Consider the following 22,450-nt stretch of genomic DNA (forward strand, 5'->3'; position numbering starts at 1 on the left):
TTTTTTACTCTCTTCAGCCTTAGATGGATTCGTATTGGTTTAGAAAGCCTTTTCTTCATTCTACCAAAGATCAAAAGGGAGGACCATGTAGAAATGCACAAGGGCAGCAATACTTTAGTCAAGTTGGGAAGAAAGAAATGTTACAATTAAGGTGGTTCATTGGGTTAAGAAAATGCAAGTCTTTTATATTTTATCCAGGGAAAACTTCTTCAGAGGTTGGCAATGGATAGCAGGTTTCTCATCCTCCAGGACTTTAATATCTCTACTAGGGCTGAATTGAGAATAGCACCACAAAGCTTGAGACTAGAAAGATATCTGAATCTCAGGAATTTAATCGTGGTAGGAGACTCAGGGTTGTGGGCAGGCTAAGAAACATCAGCAAAACTTCTTGGCAGTACTGAAGCATCTTGAGGGAAATAAGGGAACTTGGAGGAGTGAGATTTATTACTATTCAATAGGTACATCATTCGGCTAACTGTGTGGCTGACGCCTTGTTGAGACAGTGTATGAATAGAACTCAACCTTTTTGGGAACAGTTAAGGGATCTCAAAGCGTAAGCAATTGTAAGTTGTAACTTTAGGGATGATTGGCATTTTGTATGTAAAGCATTCTTTCTTCTTTATCTCATTTAATCAATTTTCAGTTACTCATCAAAAAAAATATTGGCAACATTTTTTTTCTTTTTGAAATTGTAAGGTAAAGTATTTTATTCATAAAACCAAAAAAAAGTACAAGATAGCACCTACACAGTGAGATTCTGTTATATTGGCAACATTTCAATCAATGTTTTAAAATGCGGAGGTGTGACGCGAGGCGTGAAGCATAGTTCAGAAAGCAAGAGGCGTAAGCCTCCCGAACACAAGGAGGCTTAAGCCTCCTTAAGGGGAGGGGGGTTAGGAGGAGGATGAAGAGGAAGGGGGGATCTCATTTTTTCTTTATTTTTAATAAAAAACTTTTATATTAAGAAGAATAAAGATGCATAACATCGCCGAAGCGGAGCAAGACCCCCCTAACTCCAAAAAAAAAAAAACAAATTGGGCTGCATTGAAAAGGGGGTGGGGGATTTCGCCCCCCAGCCGAAGGGGCAGGGGGCAAACCACTTTCTTTCCCCTTATCTTTTCTTCCCTTCCCTTCCCTTTCCTTTTCTTTCCTTTTCTCTTGTTTTCTTCTCTCTTTTTCTTTCCCTTCCCTTTCCTTACCTTTATTTTTTCTTTTTTCTTTTTTTCTGTCTTTTTATATCAAATGTGCATGAGGCGCATGAGGCATATGCCTCTAGCACGCCTCATGAAAAAAGCACAAGAGGCATACGCCTCAGAGGGGTCAGCGCCTTTGGCATACGCCTTAGGGTGTTTTGGGAGCGCCTCGCCTAGAGGCGCACCTCCAGGAGAATGCCTCCCACGCCTTTTAGAAAACTGATTTCAATATGCTATTTTCAAAGATGTTGATGAGACAATATGTTTGCATAAAAATTTTTTATGTTGCTGTAAACATTAATCTATGGACATCCAATATGCTGAACATGACTGCAAAGAACTCTTAGTGACTTTGTATTGTACAAGTCAATACTGTAGCCTCATATGTCTTAAAGATCTTCCTGTAAACATAAATATTTACAGGAGGATGCTTTCCATTTAGCTTTACAGAGTTCATATAAGGAAAAGACATGAAGTGGCATTTTTGGAAGGGCTACCATTGATACAGGCTCTAGAAAGAAAAGGCAGTAAGCATGGTTTTCCATTTGGGTGGAAGAAATAAGAGCACCAGTGAATAAAAGTCCAACATAGTTTCCAGAGACAGCATATTTCTTCATTGAATGATTATATAAAAGACAAAAATATTGGCAACCAGAAGAACATCTTCAGGACCACAGCTCTTTGTGAAGAAGTAGCACCAGAGGAACATGGGAAGGGGGATGAAGATATAAGTTTCTTTTCTACTGATACCATGAAAACAACTACATAAATCCAACCTCGGAAAAGATGAAAGCAAGAAGAAGATAAAAAATTACCTGCTCATTTGCCATAGGAGGGAGACCACCAACATATACTCGGCGTGCATGCCTTGTGGCCTACAAGAATGGAAGATGGGAAAAATGGTAATGATAGAAGCATCTGGAGGAAAAGCTGAAGAGGAAACAAGGAAACATAGAGAACATACCTGCTGAGTCATAGCTTGGGGGGGCACAAGTGGAATAGTCCCAAGCTAATTCAGACATTGCAGTTAACATTAGAATCCCAAAATAACTCAATTAGATAACAAAAAATAGTTATAAAAATAAAGATAATGCTATATAAGAATATTAATATATATATATATATATGCTACCTGAGTGGTCCCAAAAGGAAACATGTTGGGGAGCATTCCTGGCGTTGTCTGAGGAACACCCAATTGTGCTCCTATGCAGTTGACAGAAAGAAAAGAAGTAAATATGGAATATAGCATCAAACAACCACAAAATTGAAATGTGTTGCTACCATGAGTTGAGCAACAACAACACAGCTAGAAGTAACTAAGCATATAACCTTAGCTTCTGGCTTAACAACCTTTATTGATATCTCATATAATAAATGCCAATCAATAAAAAAATAAGAAAGAAATCCATCATTGCAAATGTTCGGGAAATATTCGTAAGTCTACCAAAATGGCAAAAGTTGCCGGTTGAAGGCGAACAAGATCCAGCAAATCGGTGCATTGGTTCCTCGTTGAACATAAAATCTACAGTGATCACGCCCATGGGTAGCACAGTGGGACATGTAGTCCAACATTGCCTTCTTACCCAAATGGTAAACACAAAAGACAAACAAAGCACCACAAACAACAGCCAAACAACACAACAATGGCTCTCAGTTTCAGTGTAAGATGACTAATTAAAATAGAATAATGCACCGTAAAGAATAAAAATAAATCATATTTAATAGCAACAATTGCTGAAAATAGGAAGTGCCGTTAGGAAATAAATTGCCACTATTCTATGACATTAAAAAAAAAAAAAAACACATTTGGTTAGTCAAGTATAGGCAAACCTAGCAAAAAAAAAATGGCAGAAAAGCCATATACAGACCTGGAGCAGCAGCACCGGGCAGCATTGCAGCACCTGGTGGTGCCATGTCAAAACCACTTTGCCTTTTGCTGTAGGGAAGATACAACCACAGCTCGTCATTAATTTTTTGAAGCCGATTCAAAGATTCAAAGACAACTTTGTGATACCATTAACATTTAGAACTTTTTGAATATTACAAGGGTGATTATCCACAAGACAATCTATCGGATTTTCTTTAGTCTAAGAGAAATGGATCATCAGCAAAGAAATTCCATTTATTTATCCAGCCAAAAATAAATAACAACAAGAACATGCAATTTTCTACCTTTTTGAACGAGAACGAGAACGTGATCTAGATCTGTTCCTAGATCTACCTCTTGAACGAGAGGGTGACCTATGTTTATGCCTCCTACTTCTATCTCGATCATAATCTCGGTGCCTGTACAGGAAAAAGACAATCACATAAGCTTTAACCCAAAAAGAAAGAAGGAAATAAATGAAAAGTGAACAGATAATGCTATAGCAGATGGGTTAGCTAAAGAAGGGGTAGGGACAGTTGTAATTGATTTCTGTTTTTCTAATGTCTAAGTGAGAGGTAGCATCCCATGCCTCTCCATAGGATGCTTGTATTGTTTAGGAAATAAATGAAAAGTGAACAGATAATGCTATAGCAGATGGGTTAGCTAAAGAAGGGGTAAACAGGGACAGTTGTAATTGATTTCTGTTTTTCTAATGTCTAAGTGAGAGGTAGCATCCCATGCCTCTCCATAGGATGCTTGTATTGTTTACTACTTGCGACTATTAATATACAATCTTTTTACTTATCAAAAAAAATGAAAAGTGGCATTCCCCTGCAAAACAAAAACAAAAGCACTGCATAACTTTGGTTTAATTATTACTCCATTCAGTTAGGAGGAAGAAAGGGAAGGAAACATCTTATTAGCTTATCAATGAATAAACATCTTAGATTATTCCAAAAAGCAGTTGAAAAAAGATGCAGTAGAGCTTCCTAAAAGTTTTTTTTCCTTTTTTTCTTTTCTATTGTTATCAAGATAAAGCTATCTTGAAGTTTTACAGCCAACTATTTAATTATTGCTAAAAATGTGATAAAACTAAAAGCAGTGCTATCATCAAAACCAAGTTTGTACTTTACCTGTCATAATCACGGCTCCGATGACGGTCATAATCATCATATTTGTCCCTTCCTCTTTCATCCCTCACGCTTCTATCCTTGTAATCTCTATGATGACGATCTCGATCTCTTTCCCTATCGCGATCCCACTCTCTATTCCTTGATCTATCATGATCTGATCCACGATAAGTGTGCTGGGATAGTTTAAACATGGATTAGTTGTTTTGCAAGTAAATACTAAATACATATACAAACTCTATCTAGGTAGGAGTAGGACACTGGAAAGGCTTCAAAAAATGAGTATTCCATAGAAACTATGGATCAACTAGCTAAAATGAAACCTGAAGGACAAAAGATGCTGGATGTTCTAAGAATATTCACCAGATCTTGAAACAACATCACCATACAAGCCAATCAAGTAAATTTTGCTTTTTCATAGGTCAGGTGGTTAGTCAGTTAAACACCTGAACACCACCAAATAATTTGAATTTTGGAGTACTGATTTTGAGAAGATGCTAAAGAACTAAGATGTATAATGCATGTTGTAATTTTAGTTGTTGGAGTAATGTCATTTAAGCAAGAAAATCCTTCATTTATTTCATAGTATAAGTTGCATAGGAAAGTAACAATAAGAGTACATATCATTAGTGGCAAATAAGTAGTTTATAGAACAGAACAAATTTTATAAAAAGAACATTAATGCTCTTCATTAGGAGGTTTCCCCCTGCAAGACCCTCTCTATGCAATTCCTTTTCAGATCTTCTTGAATTCTTACTTTCTTGTATCAGAGAATTTCCCTAAGCTGAAGGTTGTGGACTTATTGAAGCACCAGATTGACATGAAGACAGAAGGTTAGGAAGAGAATACCTTTGATGTAGCAATTAGGAGGAAAACCCCCTTCAAGTAAACAGATCTCCAAAAGACAGCAATGCTACAGTTAATCTTGTGTCATGATGCAAGAAGACTGGTCCTACACACTACAGAGATCAAACAATACAAAACTTGTAGAAATTCCAAAAGTAGTTTGCGGAGATCAATCAATGAAAAAGGTAAGAATGTCAACAAAACACGACCACAGCAGGTGGACTTTCTGGTCGATTTTTGAGCTACTTACAAGTTACAACCAATTGAGACTCCACTAGTCTCACATATTATGATAGAACTGAGCTGCTTTGAGGGAGCTCAACCTCTTGAATTGTTGCTTGGGGAAGGGGAAGAGGGAAAGAGAGGAAGAGGGAAGTTGGGGAAAATTCAGATCTACCTCCAATCAATGAAAGTTATCGTTTCCTATCAAAAAAAATGCAGAGGTAGTATTATATACTCACTCATTTCAGTTTGTTAGACAGTTACAACCATCAGAGATTAAGGCTGATGTGGCCTTCTAGTGTAAACAAACTTCAGAGGTGCTATCAGGTTCGGAGCTCCTTTGCTGTTAGCTTGTGTGCAGCTGTTCATATTGGGCTGAGCCTTATCAACTCCCTCCCAATGAGAGAAACATTGTCCTCAAGGATTATACGAGGGAACTGCTGCTGAAGCTTCTCAAATCCTTCCAATGTGGAATCATCTACTGGTAGGTTGGACCAAATAACTAGAGATTGCTTCACAATTTTGCAGCCAATTTTAATCCATCACCAATCCTTTATTAGATGGGGTTCAACTTTTAGTTTCCCATCTTCAGTGAACTGGGGAAGTGAAGGACTGACTGTGGTAGCCAGAGAGACACTTGGCTTCAGCAAGCTTACATGGAATACAGGATGCAGCCGGGAATTTAGGGGTCTTTGGGCAAGTGAAGATTGCTTGTAAGGTAGCTTCAGGTTTTTTATTTTTTGACAAGTAACTGTAGCTTCAGGTATACAAAATCCCCAACTGCATAAGTGACCTCACGGTGCTTTTTATCATAAATGAACTTCATTTTTCGATCAATAACATAATCTTTCATTAAACTTTCAATAGAGAAAGAAGTACAAAGGACTAGGGAGGGGTAAACTGTCCTAACCCTCCCCAATAAGAAATATAATTCAATTACAAAATGGCCAGAAACAGTTGTTCCCTTCCCACCCCTTGCTTAGCAAGGGTATCCGCAAAAAGAGTTAGCACACCTTTTTACCCATTCAAACTGAATCTCCACTCCTTGTTCTAGCCAGTTGAACATTCTTTTTTCATTGGCAAACTTCCAAAGAGCCCTCTTGTCTTCTTGCAACCATTCTATAACCAATTTTGAATCCCCTTCAATAATGAGCTTGTGGCAGCCCAGCTCATGTGCCTTCTTCATTCCTTCCATCACAGCTCAAAGAGAATCGCCTGCACCAATAGGGCCAGAGAATAGAGAAATGACTTTCCCATCTTCATCCCTGAAGGTTCTTCCAATTCCAAAAGGCCCCGGATTACCTTCACTACTCCCATCAAAGTTCATCTTAGTAAAGCCAAACGCCGGGGGAGACCAATTGGGACTAATCTTGGTTTTAGCAGGTGCTGAGTTAGCCACTTCCTTCCAATTTCTTCTTATCATATCTGTGGAGATATTCTCAAACAAATCTAGGCACCACTCTAATAGTAAGTTAGTAACTATTTCAATAATGTCCTTATTCCTCTCCTTTTCATTAAAAATCCTTGAATTTCTTTCCTCCCACATTGTCCAACATATGGCAACTCTGACACATCTCCAAAGAATTCTACCCCTCTTCTTTGGCCACCTGAAAAAGGAAGAGGCGTACAAGCTTTGTACATATAGTGGGGGCGTCCATCTACAACCAAATAAAGAGAGAAACCATTCCCAAGAGAGCAAGATATTAGTAAGTGATAGCAACTCTCACCATTTGCCTTACAAAGGATGCACCAGTAAAGGGATGTCAATTAAGTCACTTCCATGGGTAGTGACACGAAATTTTACCGGAGTCGACATTTCCCCAATGAACACTACCAACACTATGTGGAGTATAAGAGATAGTTTCTATAACATATTTCCATTTTCACTTCCAATACTATATGGAGTACAAGAGATAGTATTATAACATAAGTTGGTGACAATATTGTAGGTATGTGAATTAGCAAGTTATTGCCCACCTAACTTATAATGATTACCACTTTGAGCCAACTCAATATTCATTTCAAATATGAAGTATTAGTTTTTGTTTGTGTAATAGATTATTTAGTTGATCTATTACAACCATTTACATTTTCTATGAGTTTAAATTTTTCTTTAACTCATTCTATCATGAATCTCTGAATCTTGAGGTTTACAGGGCAACTTCAAAACACATTATTTTGTCTATAACCTTAGTTTCTTAGATTTGTTTAATGATTTGGAATATGATAATTATTTAAAAAGGTGTGCTTATGCTTCTTATCATTTCATAAAATACCATTCTATATTTTGCATATTTTACAATGTTTCCACCATATCTATAATTTTTACAATATTTCCATATGATATTTCTGATATGTTTCTTATATTTGGATGACCGACATTTCCACCAACATCGTCCTCCCTTGGCAGCCTCCATAACCATTTTCCAAGCAAACCCTCGTTTCTCCTTTGAGTACTTCCTATCCCTAATCCACCCACCTCCTTACTTATGGTGACCACCTCCCACCCAACTATATGGTCTCTTTTTTCTTCCCCTAGTTCCCACAAGAAATCTTTCAACAATTTTTCCAACACCATGCTCACTCCTCCCAAAATCCTAAATACAGATAAGAAGTAATTGGAAAGTTGGTCAAGGTAGACTTAATCAAAGGGTTTCAAAAACTATTATTCCTTCTAGAATTCCAATTATATGGCCTCTTAGTGAACCTATCCACCATAGGGTTTCAAAAACTATTATTTCTCGAATTATCTCCTAAAGGCAAACCCAAATAATTTATAGGCCATTCAGAGGTTACACATCCTAGAATTTCCGCCCTATCAGCCAAATCACTCTCATCCATATTGATCCCCACCACACAACTTTTGTCAAAATTCATTCTTAAGTTTGACATTTTTTCAAAGAGTTGCACCACCAATTTCAAATTCCTAACCCATCTAAGCTCCTCACCTTCACAAAACAAAATGGTATCATCAGCAAACTGTAGGTGGGTGATTGGTACCCTATCTCTGCCCAGTCTCCATCCCCTCACTAGGTGTCTAGAATCTGCCCTAGTTAGTCTGCCCAAAACTTCAGCAATTAATGTAAACAGAAATGGGGAGAAGGGGTCCCCTTGCAATAAGGCCCCTAATTGCAGGGAAATGATCTATCACTACTCCACTCACCAAAATAGAGTAGTGGCAAGAATCTATACAGCCTTGAATCCACTTACACCATTTAACCCCAAACCCAAAATTTTCCAAGAAGGCAAGACTTGTAGTAGGAAGGACCAATCCACCAAGTCATAAGCCTTCTCTAGATCTAGCTTACACACAATTCCTTTTCTCCCACTTCTTTTCAAGTCCTCCACACTCTCATCGGCTATTAAGATCTGATCCATTATTTTCCGATTACTAACAAAAGCACCTTGATTTTGGGAAATGAGGTGAGGAGGCACAGCCGACTAGAATCTATAGAGCCTTGCATCCACTTACACCATTTAACCCCAAACCCAAAATTTTTCAAGACCGGTAAGAAGGACCAATCCACCAAGTCATAAGCCTTCTCTAGATCCGACATACACACATTCCTTTTCTCCTACTTCTTTTCAAGTCCTCCACACTCTCATTGGCTATTAAGATCTGATCCGCTATTTGCTGATCACTAACAAAGGCACCTTGATTTTGGGAAATGAGGTGAGAAGCACAACCCTAATTCTCCTTGAGAGCACCTTAGCAATGATTTTGTAAAGGTTGTTTCCAGTGATTTATAAGGCGTGCCTAGGCGCACAAGCAAGGCACATTTTAGGGTATGCGCCTCGCCTAGGTCCTAAGCGCAGCCCTTTCCTGATGCACCTTGCGCCTCAACCCAAGCGTGCACCTTTTGAAAATTTCACGCTTTTTTTCTCCGACAACCCCCTATTTGCTAATGTTGTTCATTCATTCATCCTACTAAAATATCTACATAAAACGCAATTAAAAATATAAAATCATTATTTTTGTGAAAGAACTAAGAATTTAAGACCATAACATGGACTTGTTTGGGCTTGCCTCAAGGGGCGTAACACAAAGGTGGCTTGTAGAATCAAGAATGTAATATGTTTTACATCACATTAGCTCCTTGAAGTAATTCAATTGAGGTAAAAAAGAGATTGTGGGTGTTACATGCTTGAAAATGTTCTATATGTTTGATTTTATTTTTAAATTTTCATTTGAATACGCTTTATATGTCATGTTTATGTATTTTAATTTTAGATAATAGGTTTTTTAAAACATTTAATTTGAAATTTAAGTTTATATTTTTTTATTAATATTATGTTTAATTTTTTTGATTTTTTGATTTTTTGGCATTTTTTTAATTTTCTGACTTTTTTTAGCTTTTTATTTGTATAATTTGTGCCTTGCTTCAAAAAGGCATTCGTCTTGCTTTATGCCTTGCGCCTCGAGTGCAAATTGGCCCCTACGCCTTGCACTTTTAAAACACTATGTTTACCAAATTGATAGGTCTAAACTCTTAGGACGAGTAGCACCATCCTGGGTTTATCACACCCCTCTAAAAAAATTCATTGAAGACTCTCTGAAGGTCATGTTTCAAAATGTCCCAGTAATCTTGGTAAAAAGCCATTATAAAACCATCTGGTCCTGGTGCTTTAGTTCTATCCATTGAGAAAACAGTTTCCTTTATTTCCTCCAACTCAAAACTTCTTTCAAGCCACACCTTAAGCTCCTCAGGTACCTTAGGCCAATCCAACCCTTCTAGCCAAATTCTTCCATTTAGGGGTCTCCTATAAATAGATTTGAAATTATCTACAAAGGCCCCAACTATCTCAGATTGTTGGGTGAGTGTTACATCATCAACAACTAATTTAGAGATTAAGTTCTTCTTTCTTCTATTATTTGCCATAGCATGAAAGAATCTTGTATTCCTATCTCTTTCCTTCACCCATTTGTGTTTGGAATTTTGCCTCCAACTAACTTCTTCCCTGTATAACAGATCTTCTAATCGCTTCCTTAAAATCCATCTTTCCTCCACATCCCTTTCCTCAAAAGTCCCTTCATTCTCTTTGCTGTCCAGCTCCTCAATTCTATCTATCACTTCCTGTTTTCTCTCTTCAATCCTTCCAAATTGTTGAATATTCCACTCCTCAATCTTAGATTTCAGCTCCTTTAACTTCCAATGAAATTTCATCCCTTCCCAATTCACATTTGGGTTACTTTCATCCCACCAATCCTTTATCTTTCTAACAAATCCCGGGTGACCTAGACACGTTTTCAAATCTGAATGGTGTTGGACCCCAACCACCCAAACCTTCTTTGGCAATGGAAATAGGCCAATGGTCAGAAGTTACCTGGATACTAGGTTTCCCCAATGCTCCTCCCAATCCACAATAAACAAAAATCTATCTAGTTTGGAGCAAATAGGGTTTGTCTGAAGGTTTGCCCAAGTGAAATTGGTATGCAACAAAGGCAATTCTTTTGGTTCAAAAGAATTAATGAACTCATTAAAGTTCCTCATATTTATTGTAGTTATTTGCCTCAGGTTATTTGTCTCCCTTACAAATCTGATTACATTGAAATCCCTACCTATGCACCAAGGCCATTCCCATAGCCCTCTAATATCTCCCAATTCCTTCCACAACTCCTCTCTTTCTCTGTAGCCATTGGACCATAAATGTTTGTCAGAGCCCACTCAAATTCATCTACCAACTGTCACAATTTAACAAACAACGTAAACCTACCAACAAGTTCACCCACCCCTTCTAATACCTCATTCTTAATGTCACTATACCTCCTGAAGAGCCCCAAGATGGACTCATTGCCCAGCTTATTCCCCTAGCCCTCCAAACACTTATATCACCTTATATCAAAATTTGTTAACTTAGACTCCAAAGTGGCTGTATATCACCCCCTAAGTTCTACCCCTAATTGATTCCTCTCATTGTTTTCCTCCACCTTCTTTAACTTTACAGAAGAGGATTCACCATGTGGCTCTACATTGTCTCTTTCTTCCTTTTGCATTTCTTCTTTTTAATTCTACAAGAAAATCTTCTATTAATTCCCAAATTTTTAAGCTTATTCCATCTTCCCCTCCCATGTCCCTCGACCCCACCTCTCCTCCATCATCAACAATTTAGACTTCAGGCTTGTGACTCGATGGCAACCTAGGACCTTAGAGAACAAGCAATAGATCTAAAGCAACTATTAGTACCCAAAACAGAATTTACACAGAGATCTGGTTTAGAAAGGGAGAAAAGCACAAGAGAGGCACAAAGAGCTCGGTTTGTGATGCCACATTCTGCAATTTAGGGCTCACCAATCGTCCCAAAATTAGGTACTTGTTGGAAGGCACCCTCTGCTTCTAATGTACACTCGTAGTTCCTCCCATAACTCTGCCGCTTATCCCCATTAGGATTCTCCTTGACAGACCGTTGGTGATCATCCACTATTTCCTTACAACCATCCTGTAGACCTTCCAATATTTGGTCTGGTTTCCCCTTGTTAAGGTTTAGAGTTTCTTCCCCAACTTCCAAGCTGCACTCATTCTCATCTCATTGCACCTTTTTCCGATCCCAAGCAGATTCAGGTTTTGGGTAAAAGTCTCTTTGTTTATCTCCTCCGCAAAAAGTGAGGCAATATGACACATTATTCCACCCTCATCTTCTTGTTCATGTTCATCCTCCAAACTCCAATCCACAGATTCCATTTTGGCATCATTAACCTCTTCGTCTGACAATTCCAAGTCCACCCTACCACTGTCCTCCATTTCATTATTATTTGTATGTCCCCTTGTATAACGAGGATTCGGGCGATCTTTGATCCTGTCAACAGCATCCAAATCTTTGCCTTTTTTTTATTGGAATCTACTGCAATGTTCGTGTGGCAGAAGTCCTGGACAGATTCTTTGAGAGACTTTGTTTTGGGGATGAAGATAGACCTGAGTTATTATCTAACAGTGCCCCCCTTTCTTTCCCACCCACGATACTATTAGCAAAGTCACATGGTCTGGTTCTCTTTCTCCCTACGGTTGGTTTACAAAGGAGGTTGGCTTGACCCAGTCTCCAACTAGTTCAGACCAATATTTTGCATTCTTTTTAATTTTTGGTGGACCCTACAGTGGCTCAGTTCCCCCCCCCCCTTTTAACTACCTCAACAAAGGATGGCCCTTTCCCTCTTTCTTTATTATTTTCAAAAGTTTTTGAAATATTTTCTTCTTCTTCGTAGGTGATGGTTCGACTTCCAAATGCTGACTATTCTCCTTCCCCATTTGGAGAACCGACGTCTTTTCCTCTTTCAACCTGTCTTCTCCTGCCACATGAGCACATTACCTCCACCTCAACATTGTTGTTCTCCCCAGTGCATTCCTTCAACAACAGAGCTTCCACTTCCTCTATCGTTTGTCGATGAATAGAGCCAATAATCATGGAATTTCCTTTCGCTTAACCCCCGAGATTTTTAGACATGTCGCCTATAAGTTGTTGATATTGTACCCTTCCATTCTCCCTCCCAGAAATCTAACGATCATATCAAGGCTTTTTTCATTCCAATAGCTGAATGGGAGCCCAATTAGCTTTACTGTGAAGCTTCCCGTTGTAATCTCATGTTCATTACACGACATATGCCACTTCTCTATCGGTATGGGCCCCTCATCAGTTTTAACCAAAGATAACTCCACCGACTCATCTCCAATATTGAGAGCAGTGCCCTCAATTTACCAAAAGGAACCACCATTGCTGAGGATTTGATCTGCAATTTCTCAACTATCAACTCCACGATTGGCCTCCAATCTACAATTTCCTATCTTGTTGCAAGAACAAATCTCCCTTTTTCAACGTCCATTTCCAACTTTTTAACCTTCAACGAACTAGCAATAGCTATGTCCTGCTCCTTGGCTTCAATGGCAGCACTAGGGCTTTTTAAGTCTCCATCCTCCTCAATGTTTTCCTCTTAGTCGAGCTTCACCAAACTATGGACCATCACAGTGTTTACACAACACACTTTCTTCCATAAGAATCAGGTATGGTTAAAGCTTATCAGCAAACTTATTCCAACCTTCATTCTTCTTCCCCTCCGGTATACAAACTATCTGCCTCTTCCCATCTCCAAAGTTTTCTGTAACTATAACAAACTAGCCCTTGCTATTACACCTCAAAACAGCTTCATAGCTTTTCTTTGACTACATCAACTGTGTCTTCCAGCCATTTCTTTTTACTGAAAAAGTTGCTCCCTCTATGAAACCCTTCAGCCATAGTGTAGCTTCTCCCACTAAAAACACTGTCTTTCTTCTCTTCCCTGATCTTCAAAGAGCCCTGTCCTCCGGTTCTGTTTTCCTCGAAGACAAACCTCTTTGCTTCAAGCTTTAACTCTTGTCTCCACCTCGTTGTCGTACCGAACCTAGTTTCTTCTCCCTTCGTTATCTGGTAAGATTTCTCAACTCACAGTCCCCAAACAACAATCTTCATACAACACAATTCACTCATGCCAAGTTTTCATATAAATGAACTTCATTCGCTGTTGGGCTTTGCGCAGGTGAGCCTTGAGAGCTTTGAGAACATCATCACAGGCTGATAACTAGGCATCTACTTCTACAATGACAGCTGATCCTTTCTCATACAGAAAAATAGCTGGTGGTTCTCTCCCGTACATGATCTGAAAGGGTGTAGTGTGTTATGGGCCCGGGAATAGGATCTCGTCACGGGTCGGTCCACGGGGAAAACCACCTATTTTCCCTTGTTCCTCCCTGCTCTTGATGAAGCTATCTTGGTGCCCTAATGGTGATTTGTCCAAGAGATCACCCAACTCTCCTTGCTCTCTTTCTTGACTGAAATTTTCGATATCTTTATTGAATAATATCAGCTCCTTAAATAGGAGATTACAAGAGATAGAATCCTACTTTTAGGAAGACTCCTTGCTAATCTACTACTCTATCCTATTAAACTGATAAGATAAGACTTCCTTAATCTATCCTACTGAACTGATAAGATAAGATAAGAACTGTAATTAGATAAGATAAGACTCCCTACTAATCCCTGCTACTGAAAGCATATAAGGTAAGAATACTGAATAGATAAGATAGGATGAGAACACTAAATTGCTGCTGCTGAGAACACTAAATTACTGTTGCTGCTGCCGGCACCCACATCATTACTCCCCTCCTGGACTACGAGCTTGTCCTCAAGCTCGAATTCAGGATGGGTGTCTTGAAATCCAGTCAAAGGAATCCCGGATAGGTGGGATGATTTTGCCCTCCTGGATCGGGTTCCAATGAAGAGGGTTCATCCTCAGACAGCTGCAATGAGATACCAAGATTTGACCATGCATAGTTGCATTCTTTGCCGCGGGCAACTGCAGCCTTAAGGTACTTCTGAGATGTCTTGAACTGTAGAGTACAAAAATTGTGAAGGCCAAGCTAGTGCCACTGAACAGCGTCATCTAGATCCTCTTCTATTGCCTGCTTTAGTGCGTACAGAGCTCGTTGAGCCTTGTGAACCATGGCAAGTCCTGCCCATGCTATCTGAAGCTCAATAGTTGCAGAGTCCCCTTCTCTGAGTATTGAAGCCATTTCATTCGCAGCCCATGAAAGTTGTTCAGTGGGATCCTGAGACCTTTCTGCATCCTTGATACGATGAAGCGCAACAGCATATCAAGTTGACATGCAATTAGGCTCCAATTTTGCTGCCTTCTCCAGGCACTTTCCAGCACTTCTATGATCACCAGCCAAATAGTATGCATTAGCAAGATTCACCCAGATATTTGCAGCCCTAGGATCTGATCTAACTGCAGCTAACAAACACTCTTTTGCAACATTTGCAGCCGCAACATGAGGCATACAAGCTCATTTACCAGCGATGACGACCTTGGAGTAGTTGCTCTTATTCTTCCTTGAACTCTCGTCGATGGAATCCTCGATGACACCGGATTCCTACTTAATCGGAACATTCTGGGTGTTGCTAACCTGCGCTAGGGCAACAACCTACTGCTCACCGGACAATTCTTCCATGTCTGGTCGGCGGCCGGTTGTGGTTGCAGCCCCTTCCGGGTTCCTTTCCTTGCTGGAAAAGTACAACTCCATCAAGCGCCTTAATTCTCGAGCGTCATCCTTGATCTCACGCACCTCCTTGCTGTTTTCCATGAGTTTGTGCTCCAGATCATGAACCCTAGACGTCAATCGCTCAAGGTCACCAATGACGCCTTGCTCTGATACCAAATTGTTATGGGCCCGAGAATAGGATCTCGTCACGGGTCGGTCCACGGGGAAAACCACCTATTTTCCCTTGTTCCTCCCTGCTCTTGATGAACCTATCTTGGCACCCTAATGGTGATTTTCCCAAGAGATCACCCAACTCTCCTTGCTCTCTTTCTTGACTGAAATTTTCGATATCTTTATTGAATAATATCAGCTCCTTAAATAGGAGATTACAAGAGGTAGAATCCTACTTTTAGGAAGACTCCTTGCTAATCTACTACTCTATCCTATTAAACTGATAAGATAAGACTGAACTGATAAGATAAGATAAAACTTTCTTAATCTATCCTACTGAACTGATAAGATAAGATAAGAACTGTAATTAGATAAGATAAGACTCCCTACTAATCCCTGCTACTGAAAGCAGATAAGGTAAGAATACTGAATAGATAAGATAGGATGAGAACACTAAATTGTTGCTGCTGAGAACACTAAATTACTGTTGTTGCTGCGCTAAATTACTGTTGATGCTGCCGGCACCCACATCATAGTGCCCGCTGAAACATGATAGGATGTATTATACCAGAACTCTGCCCAGGAAAGCCACTGGGCCCAAGTTTTGGGTTTGTCCCCCACAAAACACCTGAAATATAAGTCTCAGGACATCGATTCACCACTTCGACTGTCCATCGGTTTGTGGATGGTAATTGGTAGAGTGATGGAGGTCTATCCCCAAGGCTGAAAAAAAAGGCATCCCAGAAATAGCTCATAAACATAGGATCTCTATCTATTACTATAGTGGTGGGTATACGATGAAGCTTGGCCACATCTTGTATGTAGGCCTTAGCCACTGTGGATGCTGAATAAGGCTGAAAGAGAGCCACAAAATGAGCATACTTGCTCAATCTGTCTATTATAACTAGAATTACGGACTTACCATTAGACTTAGGAAGGCCAGCCACAAAACCCATGATGATCTCATCCCATATACAACCTAGAATTAGCAATAGTTGCGTCGGCTAGAGATTGGGTGGAATATTTTTGTTGTTGGTGGGTGGCACAAGAAGCTATATAAGAGGAAATGACCCTCTTCATTTGTTAGACAATGTATGCCCTTAGCTCCAATCAGCTTGATGTACATTATGACATTTATTGTAAATGAATAAAGTACATATTTGATTCATGTTATATTGGTGTGTCTCTGTATAATACCCTTAAACTGGACACTCATAAGACTCGTGTTAGTTTAGAATCTTCACTGTTGTTGGATAGATCTGGGGAGATTTATCCTGCCAAGGCTGACACTGATGTGCTACCAAGTGAGTTGGGGTGGCTTGTCTCAACTGTTAGGGTGAGACCTGAGGCACATGCAGTGTGGGTTTGCTTGAAACCCTGAACTGGACCAAATTCCAGTATTGCCCTAGACTTTGGAGATAGATGGGTAAAACTAGAATGTTACACCGGACCCCAAGACTCAATTATGGTACTGCACTAGGTGTTGGATTGGATTGTCTTTGATATGCCAATCAGTGAGATCCTTAAAGGGGGTCAATAACTGAGTATGTTGGGGTAGTCCGAGACTTCACCTGTGTGGGTGATCATAGTGACAGGATCAGCCCCTTTGTTAGACAAAGTGAATGATCAGGGAATGTACTCTCTCTGATGGAAACCTAAATTGCCGGCAGTTGATTTCAAATTGTTGAGATTTGTTTTTGCAAAATATATTTATATAGAGATATACATATATATTATAGTTTCACAAAATGTTTTAATTCTCGGAATCCATGTGAATAGAGAGTGCAACACTGTACCTTGCAACCAAGGGAGAGGTCCTCTCCTGTCGGGCAGTGTTTGATCATTAAGGGCTAAGAGGTTAAGTGTAAGACCATTGAGGGTTATACCTAATGGGCTAATCTTGCATCTACCCATAGTCCTTGGGCCTTCATAAGGTGGCTGGACCCAAGGACATTTAGTGTAAATGTTGGGCCCATTAAGAGCACATACTGATGGACTCAGGGGTCCACTGTATTCAGTAGTGAATTCGGTCAGGCCTTATAACAAAGGCTAGGTTGAACCCATGTGGCTGATGTGTAGATCAATGCTAGGGTCCCACGCCATACAAAGAGAGCCAAGCTAGTCAGCATTTAAAGGGAAAGTGAGCTATGTGACTAAATGGGACTAAAGCCCATTTCGAACTAGGTTTAAGTGAGTTAATTAAAAGGGGGCAAATTCTGATTTATAATCTGATCAAGATTAGCTAAAGGATAAGATAAGTCGTATCCATTTAAGAGTCCAGATCCAAATATCAGATTTGGATCAAGAAACTCTTTCCTAATTGGATTAGGAAGCTGATCCAAAGAAGGCTATAAATAGGGGGCGAATTCATCGGTTTATGCACTCAGCAATCTGCATAATTCTCCTCCAGTTCTTGCCGCCCCTACCCAGTTCGATTTCCACTTTTGGATCTGATCAAGAATAGTTCTTGATATTGTTTCTTGCTAGAAGAAACAAATTAAAATCGTGCTCACCAACCCCTTGCATGATTCTTGCTGAAGAATTAGGGTTCTTGTTGAAGAACCACTTTGTTGATCCCGCCTCACCATAAGTTGTGTCATATTCAGTGGAGGCGGGTTTTGGTCACTTCTTTAGACGTGAACACCTACGTTGGGAGTTATTGTTATTCCGTATTAGGTACATCCCTACTTGCTTCCTTTTGGTTTCAAATTTGGTCCAGTTTGTTTCAAGAATGAGCCTTGAAAATGTAGTTTTCTAAATTAGGGAATAAGATTCCCATAAGAGAGAAAGAAAATTTTTGAAATTTCGCCCAACCTCCCTGCAAGGTTCGGCCATCCATATGATGGATCTCCCTTCCCTTCATCATTCATGGCCAATAATAATGGGCAGCTATTCTCTTACATATTTTCAAAATGCCTGAATGCCCCCCTATAGCCAAGTCATGAAATAATGCAATGATTTGTTGTATATGGGCCAAGGGTTGAGCCACTACCATTCGGACATGAAAGAATAAGTCAAGGCCCACGCTTGCATTCCCTGGTACTGAAGCTAGGTCCACTTCCAGCTTGGACCTGATGCTCATCAGCTTTGGGTCTTGCTGTGGCTCTTGTCTAATCAGCTCAAATAAGAGATAAGTTGGCTTAGAGATTGCCATTGTCTACAGTTCTTTTCTATATAGAGCATCTGCAGCTTGATTAGAATGGCAGGCCTATATTCAATCACAAAATCATACCCCAAGAGTTCGGTGACCCAATGCTGCTGGTCTGGACATAAAACATGCTGATTGAGGAGGTATTTCAAACTCTGATGGTCGATCTTGACTATGAGCCGCTGACCCACTAAATAGGCCCTCCACTTCTGAATGGCCAGCACCAAGGCCATTAATTCCTTCTCATGAGTAGATTTTTGTTGGGCCTGGTGTGTTAAGGCCTTACTAAAGAAGAGAAATGGGCTGGCCTTGCTGCATCAGCGCAGCCCTAATACCCTTGCCCAAAGCATCACTCTCCACAGTGAGTTCCTTGTTAAAATCAGGAAGGACTAGCATTGGAGGTGAGGTGATGACTACCTTCATATCAGGGAATGCTCTCTCAACCTGGTCATCCCAAGTGAAACTGTTGTTCTTGAGAAGGCGAGTTAAGGGCTCAGCTAACACTCCATATCTCCTCTGTTAATAACCTGAAAGACCTAAAAACCCCCTTAGGCCTTTAATTGTAGTGGGTCCGGGCCACTGTAACATGCACTCAACATTCTCTGGATCTGTCATCACTCTTCCGGCCTACATGATATGGCCCAGGTACTGAATTTGAGTCTGGCCAAATGAACACTTAGTGGGCTTGGCAAACAACTTATGGCATCGTAGTAGTTCAAGAGTGCTTCTCAAATGTTCCATGTGAAGGGGTCCAATTTGCGTTGTACACTAGTATATCATCAAAGAAACCCAGGATGTACTTCCTTAGGAACAGACAAAAAATATCATTCATTAGGCTTTGGGATGTTGATGGTGCATTGGTTAAGCTGAATCGCATAACCACAAACTCATAATGACCATCTGCAGTCCAAAAGGTCGTCTTGTGTATGTCAGGCCCATAAACTCGGATCTAATGATACCCAGATTGTAGGTCTAGTTTGGAGAAGAAATGGGCCTGTCCCAACTCATCAAACAATTCTTCTATCAAAGGGATGGGAAATCTATCCTTGATAGTAATCTAGTTCAGCACCCGATAGTCAACACAGAACATCTAAGATCCATCCTTCTTTTTCACCAACAAAATTGGGGAAGATTAGGGGCTTCTACTGGGTTGTATAAACCCTTATCCAACAAGTCTTGGACCATTTTGTCTATTTCAGTCTATTGATAAGGCGAATATCTATACGGGCAGACATTAGCAGGTGTGCCCCTGGTTGTAATAGGTATCTGGTGGTCATGGACCTGGTGTGGTGGAAGGTTGGAGGGTTCTGAAAACACATCCGGTGGAGCAATCTGGTTACCATCTGCTACATGAACTGAGAATGGGGTAGTGGGTTGAAAACAGCTAGGCCCAGTTTCTTGGCCAGGTCAGCAGTTATAAAATTTGAAGTGCTCCCACTATCAATCAATATAGAGATTTCCCAGCCCATAATGAGCCCAAAACACATGTTTGGGGCAAAGGAAGTCCTGTTAGAGCTTGCAAGGAAATTTCATACTATCCCGGTTCTCTATCTTCCGGTGGTCTGTCCAACTCTTCTAGGGCGAGTTGGGTCCAACACTGTTGTCAGCTCCTCCACTTGTAAGAGGTGAGCTTGTTGGGCTTTGCACCAATGACCCAGTGCAAATTTCTCATCACAATTATAACATAGGCCCTTCTCCCATCAGGCCTGCTATCAGGTTTGGAGCTCCTTTGCTGTTAACTTGTTTGCTATTGGAACCTCCCCTGGTATCTATCTACCTGGGCCAAGCTGCTCATGTTAGGCTGGGCCTTATCATATTACCACGTTATGTTGGCACAAATCAATTATTAGTATAGAACAGCACTCATTAATGCACTTCAAAAGGAAAGGGGAATACATGGAGAGACTTGGAACAGGTACAGTGCTCCCAAGTACATGAAGGAGTAGGACAAGCTGAGTAAAGCAAGAATCCTCCAAACCAGATTGCATGGCTGGATTCTAGGCTTAAAACACCAATTAAAATTACCAGTTTGATACAAGACACCCCTCGAGTAAACTAAACTTACTAATTTTTCAAGAAATCAGTTAAATGGGGTGACCTGGAAAGAACAGCAGAAGTTATTAAGAGTTGTTGAATTTCATGAAGAAACCAGAGCTTACAAAGACGGCTAAAGGGAGTTAAACAGGGATTTTGGAACTGAAGGAAGAAATAACTAGAATTGAATTTCTAGGAAGTATAAGAAATTAAAAAGAAACAAAAAACAAAAGGACTTCTTCTATTGCTGTCGAGGCCTCTAGTAAAAACTGATGTTTGTTGCACCTAAACTTCTTGTTCTTATGCAAACTAATATGCTAAGTAAATGACTATCCAAACACCCTGCAGATGCTGCTCTTACCACAATGACTGAAGCAGACTTTATGCTCCTTGGGGCTTCCCATCAAATTAAAATAATTATTTCTTTTACCTTTCTTTATTCATAATGGAAGACCCCAGTGCCTTATTAAATCCTGATATTATAGAAGAGGTTCTATTGATAATTCTTGCTGGGCTTGACCTTTTACTGTTATTATTATTTTTTTTTTCTCGTATCTTCTTCCTTAGCATCACTATAGTTTGATCCTCACTTGAGTTATAGTGCAGAAGTTAGTTGTTGTTTTATGGAGAATTTTCCCTTTGTACTTGGACCCAACCCAAACTCATCATCTTGCGGTTGCGGAATCAACAACATTAGTATTTACTCAACGAAATTGAATATACAACCAAATGAAGTATACAAGATAGAAATAACTATGTAGTTCTACAATTCTTGTTCGTTCTGGAGTATTGTAAGGTATTATATTATTTGCGTGATGCTACTCTACCTATTGCTGAGTTTTCTGTTGACTCGCAGCAAGAAACAAGCATGATTAAGAAAAATAAAAAAATAATAATAATAAACGAAAACATAAAATTGAAAATGAAAGGGCAGGCGAAACCAACCTTATTTAGCGAGTCCGGATCATCGAATACATCGTAAGGAGAGGATCCTCCATGATCAGCCCACTTGTTCTCTGCAGAAGAACCGGATGGTCTATAGGCGTCGCCATTACCATCATATCGACTATCGTAATCAGACATCCCAGCGAGAATCCCAAACCGTAACCCTGAAATTCGGATTCTTATTGCAATAGGAAGTGCAATGTTGGAACTTTAACCCTAAGTCTTAAACTACTGTAACAACCCGATGAAATTGTGTCGGTTTTTTCAATTTCCGCCTGTTTGGTCTCTGCTTCGCCCCCATCTACCTGGACATTTGTCGAGCGCCTGCAATGGAGAAAAATACTAATGGCGTTTTAAGGGTTTGAAGGGGGTAAGCAAGTAGGTAAGTACGTCCACCGAAGACTGTTTCGAGGCTACTCAAAGTGGTTGAGACACTACCCACAACCCTCTCCACATTATGATCTGATGACACCTGTCTCCTAACACGAGACGCTTGCTCACATGCAGGCATCCTCCCATTGCGGGCCGTTGGTCTAGAGTCTAGACGATTATACCAGTTTACAGGCCGGGCCGACTCGAATACATGCAGGCCCAAGCCCGAGCATCGCCCGACTATTGGGCCTAGGTCTTGAGTTCGAGCCCGGTCCTCGTATAAAAGTTTGAAGCACGGGCCTGAGTCCAAGTACAGCCATAAATTTGAAAACATTTTTTTTTATTCAATAAAAATGTTTTATTTTTATTAAAAGTTCTCAAAACCCAAAAATAATAAATGATCACTATTATTTGAAAAAAAAAACATAAGAGGAACAAAAATATATATATAGTATATATATTTTATTAAATAAAATATATTTTATTATATAATATATTATCAAGTAGGGTTTGAGCTC

General features: G+C 39.9%; 1 protein-coding gene across 4 annotated transcripts in view; it reads right to left on the reverse strand.

Moving 5' to 3' along the window:
• Positions 1-22,082, reverse strand: part of LOC148875829 (splicing factor U2af large subunit B-like) — a 43,381-nt gene extending 21,299 nt beyond the window's left edge. For 2 of the 4 annotated variants that reach the window (XM_088965456.1, XM_088965455.1), the window contains exons 1-8: positions 21,561-21,950; positions 4,194-4,366; positions 3,366-3,479; positions 3,062-3,129; positions 2,638-2,768; positions 2,326-2,396; positions 2,158-2,202; positions 2,009-2,068 (exon numbers count right to left, since the gene is read on the reverse strand). In XM_088965456.1, coding sequence (XP_088821582.1) covers positions 2,009-2,068; positions 2,158-2,202; positions 2,326-2,396; positions 2,638-2,734 — 273 coding nt within the window. In that variant the 5' untranslated portion in view covers positions 2,735-2,768; positions 3,062-3,129; positions 3,366-3,479; positions 4,194-4,366; positions 21,561-21,950. Of the gene's footprint in view, positions 1-2,008; positions 2,069-2,157; positions 2,203-2,325; positions 2,397-2,637; positions 2,769-3,061; positions 3,130-3,365; positions 3,480-4,193; positions 4,367-21,560 lie in introns of all 4 variants that reach the window. The other 2 variants (XM_088965453.1, XM_088965454.1) reach the window with 2 other exon arrangements.
• Positions 22,083-22,450: the final 368 nt, after the last annotated feature.

The sequence above is a fragment of the Nelumbo lutea genome, chromosome 1, assembly GCF_056320005.1.
Source record: "Nelumbo lutea isolate HS-2025 chromosome 1, American lotus-T2T, whole genome shotgun sequence".
NCBI lineage: Eukaryota > Viridiplantae > Streptophyta > Magnoliopsida > Proteales > Nelumbonaceae > Nelumbo > Nelumbo lutea.